Consider the following 15,855-nt stretch of genomic DNA (forward strand, 5'->3'; position numbering starts at 1 on the left):
CAAAGTGACTCACATCCCTCCACATCCACCTACTCCCCTTCCCACCCCTTCCTGCAAACCCCCACATTCCTCCATCACATACCCACCATGTGATAGGGGAACCCAAAGCAACCATTAAAACACATAGATATTTAGAATTTATTTAATTATGATGCTAGAGACACTGGTAGGCTTCCAAATTTCTTTAACATTGTAAATATAGCAATAAAACTTTGTCCATCTGATCAGTCTCCCTTTCTCTCTCTCTTTTGTTCTAATTGTGGAAGAATGTGGATTTTGGGCTATTTTAAAAAGTGAATTTGGGATGCTGCTTCAGCAGTCTAGCTGACACAAGGGCCTAGTGTTCCCGGATACCAATTGTCTGGGTCCCAAAAGCTCCTGAGGTCAGGTAACTCTGAGCTGACGGCCAAGGCAGCTTTTTATACTGCTGGGAACAGCACAGGTGCTGGCCTTGGGCGCTAGCTCCCCCTGGCTTCAGATCTGGGAGGAGCCAGGCAGGGTTATTTTGCCTCAAGTGCCACAATTTGCTCCATAACAAAGTGCGTGTCTGAGCACGTGCACTGAGGCAAAAAGCCCCGGCTCAAATTTGCACCACTTCTATTTGAGCTGCTGCAAGTGCACGTGCTTGCATGGGTGGATGCGCCCAATCAGTATAGGTGCTTCCCGCTGTGCTGCAGATTTAGGGCCTGGCTTTATAGAACACATGTAGATGTGTTATTTTGTAATATGCAGGCAGGCCTTTTCTTTACTTTTTTAAGAACAAAAACATAACAAAACTCCTGAATGGTTTTAGTTTCAATTTCAAGTTTAGTTTTATTGCTTTAATCAATGTGTGGTAATACAACTTTTCGTTTCAAAATACTTCCTTTCTCGGAGTGATATTTCTTAACTGTTTAACAGTATATAATCTAGACAGCTTTCTTGGTATTACAATAGCCTTATATAGTTTTACAGTATTCTGTTTCAACAGAGTCATGTTTATCTTCGAAATGATGTATTTCACAAATTGTACAGTAGCCAAGATAAAGCAGGGAACTGGAATTACTATATGTGGTTAGCTTTTTATCACTGTTAAGGTTTATAAGATAAATCTGTCATTCTGTCTGGCAATATGCTGTACACAGATCAGGCCAACTTAATTCCTGGAGTATCTCTTGCACTCAGTAGAATCTTGAAAACTGTACATTAAGTACATCTGTATATTCCAACCAGCCAAATACAGCGTTCAGCCATCATATTCAAAGGAGTGTGCATAATTATTTACCAGTGACAGCAAATTGAGTGGTCAGCTCTTTTGGTTTTGATTAGTCAAATTCCTCAGTTACAGTTGGCTGCAGCCCTTGGAATTTAACATCCCCATGCCTGCAACTCAAGCTGGGTCAATAATTAGTAATACATTTATTGGAGATTTACTCCTATTTGAGAACTGTTTGCAAGCTGCTTATTAAATACTGAATTTTAATTGTATGTTTCTTCATAGAACCTTTTCCTCATATAACCAACTCATAATTTCTTGTGAATAATTGAATCAATATTTGCTTTGTGTTGATACAGTTTTCTGTTGCTGATTTAATGTAGCTAACTAAAATAGTGTAAATGGTAATTTGCTTTTGGCAAATATTCAAGAATATCAGCTTACAATTTGCTTTTTGCAAATAATTAGTCTACTGGTGGTAGAGTACTTGAATAGTTGCAGAAAAAAACTATGGTTAGAAATTCAAATGACTAATTTGAATGAATATACACTGAAAACTTTATCAACTATATTTGCTCACCACTACTTAAAAAATGTGGCCATCTGAATTTACCCTCTTTGACTCTGATTGTATTGGGGGAGAAAGATTCAAGATTTTATTGGTAGCCAATTTAGGTACCAGTTTTTGTTGTTGGTACACAAAGAGGTAGATGGGTGACCAAAGTAGCTACTTTGAGCTACAAAATATAAGTGTTAATAATCTTGTACACTTTGGCCTCAGTGTATTTAAAAAGCCATTTAATCAACAATTTAAAAAAAAACATGCAGGGAAAGGACAGAGCTAAAATATAAGTTAAAAAGACCTAATAGATACCATAAATAGAAAAGCACTGCATGAATGACGCATGCCCCTGGAGGCTGAGGGGGCACGATGACAGCCCGCAGGTGGTGGCGGCGGTGAGCGGGGGGTTCCCACTGGCAGCCACGGCAGTGGCGAGGGGGATGGCAAGCGCCGACCAGTGGTCAGCAACCACCTGCAGACGTTGCTGACAGCATTGGTGGTGGCCAGGGGTGATCAGCGACTGCCCACAGAGGCCGCTGGTGATGTCGGCAGTGAGTGGGGATGGGTGGTGAGCAGCAACCACCTGCAGGCGCCACTGGCAATGTCGGCAGCGCTTCTCTCAGGGGGGCTCGCTGCCACTCGGGGTGCATGTGCACCCACGTGCATCCCCTATACGTCACCAATGAAGCAGTGAGTTATAAAGCATAACAATTGTTAAGTTGTTGTATGACTGAAGTAATTTAAGTATACATATATTTAAAATTGAAGTTTCACAGGTCTTTTTGCTGTCAAGAAGTATATCTATTGTAAGATTCCATAGAAGTGGTCATGTAGAAATGTATTGTTATAAGACAGCAAGAAAAACCTAAATTCACTGTAAAATGCAGCTGGATAAAAATTTTAAAAAATTAAGATGAAGATGCAGTTTCATTACTAACTAAAAAAGGAATCACCATTAAAAATTCCCCCAAGCTCACCCAGATTCGCTTTCTTTTTTCACCTGATGTTGTAGTTCTTAACCTCACATATCATGCCGGGGCCTTTTTTCAGCTTTAGTTTTTCACAAAGATCAAGTAGTATAAAAATACTGTGGGTGGTTGTGCTCCAGTGATGCATAGGATAGTGCAGCTAAAATGGCCTGATTCCTAGCTGTTGATTATTTGACTCTAGCCCATTGGCATAAATTTCACTTGTATATGGCTTCTTTGGGAAGTTTTTTGGGTTTTTTTACTTAATATTTTTCAACTCCCAGAAGTGAAGGCAAGATTGTTACAATGACTGTATTTAGCTGATAGAATATGAAAATACAGAATCATAAAATAGAATTCATTTGCCTTTTGCCCTTAATTGGTGTAATTTTTTTTTGAGGAAAATTAGTCTATTTTAATATTACCATTTCTTACCAATATATCTTTTTGGTGAGATCAGGTGACTGAGAGTAAGAAATTATCCTCTATGGTCAATGACTTTTATGTACCCTTCACCAAGCACAGCCATTCTGTACTTGGTTTCTGTATTTGTAGCATGAAAATAGTAAAACTTGCACTTTGAGATCTTACACAGATATGCTATACAAATTACACTTATTTTTATTATACTGCCCCTGCAGCCATGGAAAAAGTACTAATAAAATATACATTTTTGTTATGAATAACCAATATTAGTTCTGATCTTGCAAACACTGGGTGCCTCTACACACGCAATTAATTTGAAGCAATAAACTCCAGAGCAGTTTGAGCCAGAGTAAAGTTTGAGCCAGCTCCTGGGTGCAGTATCTTTACATATGCCTGAGACAGCAGCAATTTGAGCAGGGGTGGAGAATTGAGCAGTGGGACTGGCTGGGCTGACTGGGTGCAATTTATGCCCATGGTCAGCATATCCACATGTTTCAGTGCAGTAAATTACTCTGCAGGGAGATAGTACTATCTTATGGAGGAGTTAATTAGTCTACTGAGCTCTAATACCAGCATATGTGTAGATAATGACGCTTTACTGTGCAACTAATTAGTCTACTCCACAGTAAAACGTACATGTAGATGCACCCACTGATGTTCAAATTTAGCTTTAAATAGTCCCATTTTAGGCCAGTAAAAATACTCATATGAGTAATTATGCCTAAATGTAAATGTTTGTAGAATCAAGTCTTCAGTTGTTTTGCTGTGTATGTATATTCATACACACTTAAATACATTTAGCTCATGGGTGATTAGTGCCTCTTGAGTCAGGGGGGTCATGTGCCTCTCCTGACACCAGTCAGCAACCGGGGTGGGGGGCGGGGGGGAGGATCCCCTGGCGGCCGATCCCGCTGACTGGGGGGGAGGTCCCCTGGCCCCTGATCGTGCTGACCGGGGGACGGCCGACCTCACTCGCCAAAAAGTGGCTGCACCACTTCCAAAAGTCCCGCAGCCGCTTCCAGAAGCAGCATGGCTGCTTTTGCTGGTGGCCCCGCTCCCCAGCCAGTGCTCGCAGGGCGGGGCACTGGTGCTCCCACCTGTCCCCCTGCCCACCAGCAAAACAGGGAGCACAGCCTGATGGGGTGCACCAGCGCTTTCAGAGGGTGCATGTGCACCCCCATGGATCCCCTACGCTTCGCCACTGATTTAGCTTACAAAACATGCAATTAGTTTCATTCTTTTAAATCTGTTGCCTTTCATTCTTGATAGTTAGGGACCTACTTAATTTGCAGTTTCATGGATTTCATGGAAACCATGAAATCCAGAATTGTCTGCGAAATCAATTAAAACCCTTAATAAAAATAAAATGCTGGCTCCCCACTGGGAGCCAGTGGTCCTCACAGACAGTAGGGATGGGGTGGCATGCAGGGCAGCAGACAAGATGGCAGCTGCTCCCTCCTCCCGGGCCTTTCCCTCAGTCAGCATGGAGGGGTGGAGCAGCACAAAGGGCAGCCAGCAATCAAGACGGTGGCCACCCTGTCATCCCTCCCTCCATCCCCACATCCATCCCTCTGGGACCTCTCCACCAGTCAGTGCCAAGGGGCGGGGCCTGTTTATCAATCAGCCCTGAGGGGTGAGGCCACCACAAAATTACCGCAGAATTAGAACTTTACGCTGTGATCAACCTGTGAAAATTGTAAATCCCCATGTGATTTAGGTAGAGACACCTACTGATGGTGAAGCTTAATACCAAGAAACAAGCAAGTGTAGTTAGGCTTAATACCAAGAGGCAAGCCAAACTTGTAGTCTGCTTTATTCTGGCTATTACAGTCATACCATACACGTGCAACCTTCCAAACACATAATTCACCTATAAAGGAATAGGTTATAAATTTTAAAATGTTTTTCTCTTATCTCCTAATTAGCAAAGATTCTGAGACAGGTGTGAATGTTGGCATGCCAAATGAAAGTCCATGTGTTTTCATTGCTTTGTTTTTTTTCTTCCATAGATAAATATAATTCAGGGTATAGTGGCAGAAATCAATATAAAGACAGGTGAATCTGAATGCCAGTATTACAAAGAGAGGCTTCTTTTTCTTGAAGAAGGCCAGAGGGATTCATTGATTGATAATTCACGTGTTGTATGTTGTCACGGTGAACTGAAGAACAACAGGGGAGCGGTAAGAAGTGACTTTTTATCATAACTATTGTTTGAAGCTTTACTGTAACTGTGTTAGAAGTTTGGGAAGAGAGGATCCATGGTTGTTCAAATGTGAATAAGAACAAAGATTGTTGGTAGTAGTAATGTGTACAGGGTCCTTTGGTGTGAGGTTTTTACACTCCGTTGAGCCTTTAGGAAGGAGTTCCACGTTGTCATACTGTATTTAAGCTCTTGGGAAATGCATTTCCTTATCTTCTACAGTAGAGGCCTTGGAGATGAAAGGATAAAACGGTAATCGTGGGATGGGAAATATTTGAGTGTTCTGAGCCAGGAAGGTTGTGGGAGCATTGATACTTGAATGGCTGGGGATAAGTGGTTTTCTGTAAAAGAAGAAAAAATTGCAGATACACTTTCTATAGATTATAAAGATGTGGGTGTTAGATTCTAAAGATATCTAACACATAAAATGTGCATGAGTTTTATTGGTCTAGCAAATATTTATCAAGTTTTATGGAACTTCATGCATGTGTTCCTGAAATTAGTGCCAAAATAGGATCCAACTTTTTCTTAACATTCCAACTTTTGCTGTTATTTTGAGTTAAAAATAGTTTTAATCTTTAATGGTAATATGTAAACTGTGACTGAGAATTAGACACATGGCAGTTTAAGAAAGAAAGTACTGGCCACGTGTAAAAGGTAATTCTTGTGTTGGCTCTTTAATGAAGGAGAAGGAGAGATTAAGGATTCCAGTAAAACTTGCAGTGATTTAAAACTGAAATATTAAAGAATCTTCCTGTTAGTAACTTTATTAGAAAAACTGGGCAGTAGAGATCACAAAAAAGATAAGAAGCACAAATTTAAAGCTGATTAGAGGTGGCTTGTGAATTAACAAAAGTATCAAATTCTGAGCTTCAAAGAACTGATTTTTGTGAGGAGTTCATAAATTGGAAACAGAGTGCCTAGGATTGTTCTGTGATTATATTACAGTATTTGAATAAAATAGGATCATTTCTCTGTGGCTTCCTTACAAAGGGACTTGAGGAGCAGTGTAGAGAGTCAAAAGTAGAGAGAGAAATAAAATGCATGAAACCAAGCTACTCTGATTTATTGTGAAAGAGAAGCTGTAGCAGTTGAGAAGGCTGTAAAACCTCAAACATGACATTCATTTCTATGTGGGCTAAGATTTCAGTCTTGCAAATGCAGGGTCTAAAATATTGTGTATCAGGGTGATCTCCTTTGTGTATATAACATTACTTGAGGGTATGAATTAGGCTACCTCAAGTAACATAATGGAGGGAAGAGACTCCAAGTGCTGTTGGCAGGTTTTTATTTAAACATCTCATTATTTATATTGTTTAAAAAACAAATGGTCTGGTATATTACATCTAAAGTGAACTTTGTTCAATAACTTTTTAAAAAGAAATAAGGCATTCATTTTCCTTTTACTCTTTTCTGATAGAAACTGCATGTCTTCCTGTTCCAAGAAGTGCTGGTAATTACCCGAGCTATTACCCATAATGAACAACTCTGCTACCAGCTATACCGGCAACCTATCCCGGTAAAGGATCTTGTGCTGGAAGATTTGCAGGATGGAGAAGTGCGATTAGGTGGATCCATACGTGGAGCATTCAGCCACAATGAGAGAAGTATGAACTTTGATTTGAATATTTTGTCATTTACTTGTAGGGAAGAGATGAAGCTTTGAAATCCCCAACCATTTACAGCAGCACGACCTAATAGCTTATTTATATCCAAAACTTAACCTGTACTTCAAACTGTTGTACTGTGAGACAGCTTCTCTCTTATATATTCTAAATGTAAATTTAGAGTTAATGTCAATCTGCTACAGAAATAATGGGATTCTCTTTATACAACAGTAAGAAATGGAAAAGGTTGTAAATTATTACCAACAAAAAATCATTTCTTAGGAATTTATTGAGCACTTTTGTAAATATTATAGCCTATTCAAAAATCTAGAAGTTTTAATCTATTATGATTATTCATCTGTAATGGAGAGGTTGGTTGCTAATCCTTAAGGCTGTGACCCTGCAAATACTTGTGTGTGTGGTCAGTTTTAAGTCTGTGAGTAGTTCTGTTGAAGTCAATAGGATTATTCTTGTGCTTCTAATTAAGCATGCTATAAAGCAGTTGCAGAATCAGTTGCAACAACATTAGAAATCTCCCTTTAACCTTAGGTAGCTACTCTGAGAGAGTATTTTTGAAGGTTTTGTTTGATATTGCACTGATTTACGCTGTAGGTTGCAGGAGAGGCGGGTTTATCTGACATGGAAGACAGTATTCGGGGGTCAGTCTGTAGAAAGCAATGGTGAAACCTTGGAACTCTTCAGGACAATAATAAGCCATGTGAGGCCAGAGAGGTTCCCCAAGGATCTAAGTAGCCTACTGAGCCGCTTAACGTTCCAAGGTGGAAAAGGTAAATTGGCTTACAGATCAACAAGTTGAAGCTTTTGTGCTTAGTTTTATGCATGAAAGCTTTAAGTGTTAGAACATTACTGGCCATGCTCTGTTGTTAACTCTAATAAACAAAACGGTTCTACCAGTTAGAAGGTATTAGAACAGAGGTGGGCAATTATTTTGGCTGGAGGGCTGCTTAACAAGTTCTGGCAAGCTATCAAGGGCCAAATGCCACCTCTTTACAGGTACCCTGCCCCTTGGTCGCCATCTTGAAACTGGAAGTCCTATCCCCTAACCCCTCACTTTTGGCACCAGAACTCTTTCCTCTTGACCCTGGAAGTACTCCTTTCGGCAAGGGGGTTGCCATCTTGGAACCAGAAAAAAACCCAAATTATATTCTAAAAATCAGACATCTAATACAACATACTTTTATTTGATTTTTAAAAATATTTTTGTCCTGATTTACATGTGTTTGCATAGTGTACATAGAGGTGATTGCATAATAGCTTAAAATGAAGTCTTACTCTTGTATATTGGGGGAGAGGCGTGGGGGTGTGTGGGGATATGGGTGGGTGGGGTAGATTTGTGGGGGGCTGTGGGTGTGGGTGCAGGTTTGTGTGTATGTGGCATGTGAGGGAGGATGTGAGTAAGTATGGGGTTTGGGGGGGATGTATGTGGGTTGGGGGAGCATGTGGATATGTGGGTTATCTATGGAGCCCCTGCCAGCCTGGGCTCTGTACTCCTGCTGCCCTGCCTTGGGCCCCCACTGACGCCATGAGTTAGTGCCCCCCCCGACCCAACAGGTGTTTGCTTGTTGGGTTGGAGAAGATAAAGCCTGCCTGCACTGGCCCTCCTGGCATGGGCAACTGGTGCCACCTGAGTCAGGGGGGGCATATGCCCCCCCCCCCCCCCTGGCCCCCCCCCCACCCCGGGGGGGGGACACCTGGGTAGCGACCAGGGGGTGGTCATCCATGGTCAATCTCCCTGACTGCGGGGTTGGTCGCCCCACAGACAATCTCGTCAACTGGGAAGCACGAGTGGTGCTCCTGGAAGTGCCAGTGGTGCTTCATCTGGCGCTCCCGCTCCCTGGCTGGCACTCGCAGCGGGGGCACTGATGCTCCTGCCAGCCTCCCCTGCCTGTTGCCTAAGCAGGGAGCGCTGCCTTTCAGGGGGTGCACCAGTGCTCTAAGGGGGTGCATGTGTACCCCCTACACCTCACCACTGCCTCCTGGCCAGTATGTGGGGGTGCTTCAGCAGCCTCCTTGGAGGCTGCTGAACTGTCCCTTTCCTGAACCCTGCCCCCCCACCCCCAGCTCTGGGGCTGTCAGCGGGGAAGGAGGGGTAAGCAAGCAGCACTGAGTTGCCAGCTGGGCTTTGCCTGGCCTGAGTTGGGGTACTGGAGGGAGCCAGGATGGACCTGCAAGGCAGGGGGCTCCAATCCACCCCTGCCACCCTCCAGCTCAGGCCAGGCAAAATAGAGAGGTGGAAGTGAGCAGCAGCAGGTACCCCAGATCAGGTGTTGGGGAGAGCCAGGCCAGGTTCTTTAAAAATGCTCTGCAGCTGTGCATGTGTGTCACAGCATGGCTGTAGAGCGCTTTCAAGGGCCCGATCACACAAACATTTTAACTTGTTTGACCACCCTCAGAGATTACACTCCTCTCACTTCTCTGGGAAATTTTATCATAGCCCTGGAGAGGCAGACCAGCAAGCTAAGGATTCTGCAGAGCTTCTTATGATTTTAACATCTTCTTTTATAAAATGCACAAACCCAAAGCAATCCACATACTGACATTTCTTTTTTTTTTCAGTCAAAAACTTCTTCAGAGTCAGCTTCAAAAATGGATCTCAAAGCCAGTCCCACTCACTACAAGCCAATGACTCCTTCAACAAACAACAGTGGCTTAACTGTATCCGGCAGGCCAAAGAAAAAGTTCTGTGTGGAGGAGAGGCTGGAATGCTGAATTCAGAAGGACATTTCCTAATATCCCCACATGGGAGCAGAGTACCACAGGGAGAAACCAGGCTTGAGCATATGGACCAATCAGATAGTGAGTCAGATTGTAGTATGGACATCAGTGAAGTCAGTGTTGACTGTGAACGCATGGAACAGACAGACTCTTGTGAGAATGGAAAACAGATAGAAACCAATGTTTGACAGAAATTTACACTTCATGAAAGTTAACCTGTGTCTTACCTGTACAGTATTTGCATTCCATAAATGGAACCAAGATTTGAAAAGCACTTTTTTAATACTTTCTTGTGACTATGTCAACACAGTCCTTCTTGTATTTGTACTTTGAGAATAGTACTGTAACTGCCAATCTGTGTAAGCTGGAATCTGTTGCAACTTGTATCCTGTGATATATTCCATAAACATTTTGGGTGGATGGAAGAGGTACTTGACCAGTTATTTTCAATGTCCTGCTGGAAAAAAAAAATCTCTAAACTACTGTTCACATGTACATTATATAAATATTTTTTCATGCTTTTTACAGTGCTCCATTTGACCTCTAATGTGGCAGCTGAAGACATGGATTTTGAAAGATATCATAAGAAGGACATTAAGCATGACATTTAGTTATTAGTGGTGTTAAAAATTTTCACAAAAGCATAAAAAAGGAAATCTCTGTCTACAAAAATGTATTGGAATAAGCTATGTTAGCTATTGTGGTATTGAATCAACAGGAAGTGTAAAGAGTACGCCATGTCACCAGTGACTCTTTAGGGTTTAATTAAAAAGGAAAACTCTTTAGGGGTTAATACAAAAATCAAACATGAGCACTGTTCTAAGATCCATCAAGCCAATGTTTCAGTGTCTGGTCAAGTAAAATCATCAGAGCAGTGCCATAGTTTACTATCAGAGCATATAATAATAGAATAAACAACTGAAAAAAACCCTCAACTGCTAACACTGAATCTGTAAATAAAAAGTTGGTAGTTTGCTTCCAATGCCATTTAGAACTGTGTTATCCCAAACAGGAGAGGAAGAATAGATCAGTGAATAGGCCCTCTTTAATTTTTTGCATCACGGTAACCTCTACCTTTGGTTTTAAGCACCACTAAGTTTAAAATATCCCAGTAAACTTTGTGCAAATATCTGGTTACAATTACCCATAGTCATTTTTTAAGACTATAACAAATTTTGTAAAGCACTGCTCTATAAATGCCCCAAGGGAGACAATAGAGAAACTTAAAAAGGGAATTTATTTTTCTTTAGTAAATATCACATCCTTTATATTTTTTTTCAAGTTTTTTTAGTAAGTTTGCTTCACTAAATCTCATGCTGTAATTGGAAATATCACTGTGTTTTCTGGTGGATGATTTAACTTGGACTATAATTGACTTTACTTATTATGGTGAAAGGCAGATCAGCCACTTAAAACTGCAGTCTAAAACATTCTGTGCAAGTATTAGGAATCATTGGTTAATATTTTATTCCCCTGTGCAAGAAATAAATAATTCCAATCTTTGAAATGGTAATCAAGTGGGCTGTAAAATATTGTGTCCTAAATAGTGAAATGATTCTTGATATTATATAAAATGACCTGTGCAAAGTATACCCATACCATAACAAGTAGTAAAACTGTTAAATTATTGCCAAAAACATTTATTTCTTGTGTTACAAGTTTACAGAAAGAAAGGGGTAAGTAAAATGTCATTTACCTTGTACATATGTCATGACATATACATTAAAGGAATCAGTGTGACAAGATAAACTGTATAAAAACAAGGTATATTACTTTATTTTTCCAAAAATATTGTGGTCAATATTACCCTTTAGAACATATTTCTGTATTTATAGTTTTTAAAACATGGTGATTTTTTTTTATTGCAGGCCTGTAATTTATTTAAGCTGCTTCATTTTTAGAGTTGAAAGATAGAACATACCAATGAAGAAGAGTAGAACAAGAAGAGAAGGGCATATTTTACAGAAGGAAAAAGAAGTAAAAATATTTTAGGTTGTGAACCATTGGTATGACAGCTGTTAGCCAAAGTGCTAAAGAAAAGCATGTAAAGTGTTGAGTTATGGAAAAAGAAGGTATGTATTAATTAAATACTTATGTATAAAGGCCTTAAACTTTTCTGGAAGCATTCAAATAAATTACATTAAACTGCTTTGGTTTTTAATCATTTTGCTTGCTTATTAAGTATAGAAAATACTATGGCCAGATCTGCAAAAGACTTTCAGTAGTAATTAACATACATAAGCCAGGTTTATGATTCACTACTGGCTGAAATGGTTGTTATACCTAGGGCTAATCTAAATTTTTAACTTCAAAAATTTAATTGGAAAAATTTTCAAAGATTTGAGGAATATTTGCTGAAATGTTCATGTTTTCTCTTTTTTGTCCCAGTATGTGTGTTTTGGTCATTCCATATGAAATGGAGCTATTGTTACAAGTGTAAAAAAAAAAAAAAAAAAAAAAAAAAAGAACAATAACAATGTTACAGTTTTGGTAGAAACTTAGCCTACAGCAGAGTTGCATAAATCAGGAAATAATATGAGCATTAGCAAAATCCATATGCCTGTGTGAGGAAATATAGGTTTTATTATAATACTTCTGTTTTAACTGTATTCATTTTGTAATAATGTTGTATGCCTCAGTTTCTTTAACTAGTTCTACTCAGGGAAAGAAGGATTAATAGGGTCCCTGCTGTTAACAGAGCTTCCTGCTGGACAAGACAAGATGGAATTGCAGCAATAAAGGAATAGCCACGTTGATGTTTCATATGGGCTTGGCGCACTCATCCTTTGGAGGAGGTGCCCTGAAGGCATCAAGGGAAGGAGACTGAAATAAGCATGCCAATGGATAGAGAAACCTCAAGAAAGCAGGATGCTGGCTGAATGGAAGAGCCTAAAGAAATAGACCAGCACAGCTGCTTTGGGGCTTGTGGCTTTGTGGACTGGAGCTCAGCTATCTCTGGGATGCTTAGGCTGGACAAAGGGCTGTGGAGGCTGGACAGAGGGACTGCTTAACCTCCTGGAGAAGGTAGAGAACCTCTGGCTGGATAGCCTTTGTCCCAGTAAATGCCTTTATTGAAGCAGAGTGGTCTGTTTTATTGCTTGGAACTACAAAGACTTTTATCAAGAATTTAAGTCACCCTCTCTGCAGCTGAACTGAACGCAAGCTCTCTGAGTCAGTCATGAAAAAGCAGGGACAGTCAGAGGGGGCAAAAGGCCTGGATCTCACGTGGGAAGGAACCAGGGATTCTCCTAGTGTAGAAGCCATGCTAGGGCTGGCTTTACGAGACGCTTGGAAAGTCCAAAGTATTGGGTGGTCTGTGACAGCTGTGCAGAGCTTCCCTGGATCCTGCATTACTGCATTTGATTTCAGGATTAGTGCTATAATTTGTCCATCCAAACTGCACTGATAGCCAGCTTCATTCAAAACTGGGCATATGTCATATCTTCATACTTGCTTCACCATGTCAAAAATCGCTCTACAGAGTGAACCCTACTTCACTGCAAAGAAATGAGTTCCATAACAGGTTCTAGTCATAGTCATACTGACCAAGAAACAGTTTTGTACAAAAAAACCTTTAAGAAATACAGACTTTGCCATGATTTTGCTGAAGAATTACACTACAGACTTCGTTTTTTCTAAAAAAAACAAAAAAACAAAACACAGTTCACTACATAATATAGTTGTGAAGGCAACGTTCCAAATATGAGTATAATATTCTCAAGTTTGAATGAAGTCTGAAGCAATAGTGAAGACAAGCATGAACTCCTCTTCACTTCTAGGACATACCTACACTATCTGAATGGAAAGTCAGAGTGCCATCAAGCAACATGAACAACAACACACCTCATGCTCAGCACGTCAAAATTTAGGCAGCATAGCTGATTGAATGTAGCCCTGATCCACACCCAGGCATTGTGGTTCTTCCCTCCTTATTTACAAAGCCTGAGATCACCAACTCCCAAAACAGTTGAAGGAATGTAGTAGACATAAGAGAGGTGAAGATCAGAAGTGTGCAAGTAAAAACCATCAGAAGGAGATTAGATGGGCAAAATGTGTATTTTAGTCATTCATTAGTCTCAGGTTCAGCAGAGTGAAAACTATTGAGAAACCAGCACAGGATGGGTTGTCTTTGTTAAATGTACTGCATTCTCAGTTCTGTTTCAGCTATACGGGGGTCTGTCCTTGAGTTGCCAAAGGTAATAGTTTGATGCACATCTACTACCCCACTTCTGAATTGGTCAAGTTTGCTGCAGAGCTGCCATAACAGCTTGAAGACGGGCAGCTTTTCATCGGGCTGTATGATGAAGGAGTTTCTTATAGAGGAAGCAGCCTTTTCTCATTCTTCTCACCACTGTGTGACAGCATCTGCTATTGAGATGGTCAGGAAACACAGTCCAGATTGGTCATCTTTTGATGAGTTGGTAGCATTTTTATCTCCTGGATTTTATCAAGAAGGTTCTTAGGCTCCAATGTGATATATAATGTTAGAGAGTAGAAAAATGGAAAAGACTGGTTGATACACCAGATATGACATATGCCCTTGCAGCCCCTGTTGTTGTTCTGATTGATTCAATTGTATAGCAACTATTTTTTTTGTGAGAGAGGAATTGAAATACACAGGAGCACAGCATTCCCCAACTAAATAACAGAAGGCAAGTCTGACCTGTGCAGTATTTGTGCTTTGGCTCCCAAAATTAATCCTGCAAGTTTCCTTAGGAGGCCATTTTTATTCTTAACCTCTTGTTTCCTTGATTAGGAGATCTTAATAGATAAGTGTACAATTTAGTTATTTTTAAGTATGCTGGCTCTAATTACTCTCCATGCTGTACTAATTATTCTCCATTCAAGAATATATTGAGTTCTTTTGAAGTGTTGATATGATTAAGATGGAAGCAAGATGACACTATTTTTGATTCTGCATTTTTCATGTCTCTCTTTCTTTTTTGCCTGGTTCAAGCTGACCTTCTCTTTGAAATCTTTGTTTCTTAAAAACAGGAATATCTCTTTTGCATATTTTAGTAGCTTTACAATTCATAAATATATTGAAAACTTGGGAAAATCCTTGGAAATCCTTTTTTTTTTAACCTTTACTGAATGTAATTTTGAGTGGTCAGGTAAGAGGGTGAAAAGGAATTCAGCCTGTAAATTGGTAGGTCCAAATCCTGCAGTGAGATCTGCTTGTATAATTGTGTAGAGGTCAACTGATTTCAATGATTCCACCATTAGCAGACTCTTACGTATCAGTGGGATTGTGCTGGATGGGATTTGCAGACTCTACATAGAAAATAGATGGGACAGGAGAACAACAACCTTGGAGTGGCCATGGTGAGGTGGAGTCCAAACTAAGGCCCTTGTGGCTTAGTACAAACAGTCAAAAAGCCCAAGGCTGAATTGATTCAATCTTCACAGGTTAGTTTAAGTTGCGTAGATTTAACTGAAAAGCAAATGAACAGACATTGACTTTTGATTCCAGAGATACAGCCACAGGCCTTCAGTGGCCCAGGTCAGAAGCTGGGGGGTGCTAGAGCATGCCTTCCTGGGGGGTGCTAGAGCATGCCTTCCTGTTTGGCAGGAGCAGACAGCTTGGGCCAAGGCTAGCCTGCCCACCATGTGATATGGGGTTTGTGGGGGAGGTGCAAAATATCAGGGGATGCTGGGGGACTGAGAGTTAACTTGATTATAGAGGGGGTCTGGGATAGAAGCTCAATAAACCAATTTAACCTAAATCAGTTAACTCTGATACTACATCTACCCAGATTTATCTTAAACCACGTCTGGTCATTTTGAAATTGGTTTATGCGCACTGAACTTCTGTTGTGTTACAGATTTGAACCAGTTTCTGATTACTTATACCAGTTTATGTGTAATTTCTGTCTCTAGTCTGTATGTTGCTTCTTGCTCTGTCCTTCCTAGAGCTCTTGAGAACTATTGGCCAGGAAAGGAGAGCCAGTTCATGCTGTGAGGCTAGAAGAATAGGAACCCTCCCAGTCACTCAAAAAGAACAGGACACAGCTCCAAGTGAAAAATGTTCCTTCACTTTCTGTCTTTAAGCAATTGTTATGTTTGAGCCCAAGAAATGGCTGCTTGCTGATGAATTTTAATTTGTTTGCGACTGACAAGGTACTTTGGGATCTTCCAGGAGGAACACTATTTTCTAAATA

General features: G+C 40.5%; 1 protein-coding gene across 5 annotated transcripts in view; it reads left to right on the forward strand.

The window, feature by feature from the left end:
- The window catches only part of ARHGEF3 (Rho guanine nucleotide exchange factor 3), a 298,913-nt gene extending 287,070 nt beyond the window's left edge, over positions 1-11,843 (forward strand). For all 5 annotated transcript variants that reach the window (XM_025211596.1, XM_006030056.2, XM_025211595.1 and 2 more), the window contains 3 exons: positions 5,161-5,331; positions 6,772-6,958; positions 9,536-11,843. In XM_025211596.1, the coding sequence (XP_025067381.1) occupies positions 5,161-5,331; positions 6,772-6,958; positions 9,536-9,882 (705 nt within the window). In that variant the 3' untranslated portion in view covers positions 9,883-11,843. The remainder of the gene's footprint in view (positions 1-5,160; positions 5,332-6,771; positions 6,959-9,535) is intronic.
- Positions 11,844-15,855: the final 4,012 nt, after the last annotated feature.

This window comes from Alligator sinensis, unplaced genomic scaffold (assembly GCF_000455745.1).
Source record: "Alligator sinensis unplaced genomic scaffold, ASM45574v1 scaffold1308_1, whole genome shotgun sequence".
NCBI classification, from domain to species: domain Eukaryota; kingdom Metazoa; phylum Chordata; order Crocodylia; family Alligatoridae; genus Alligator; species Alligator sinensis.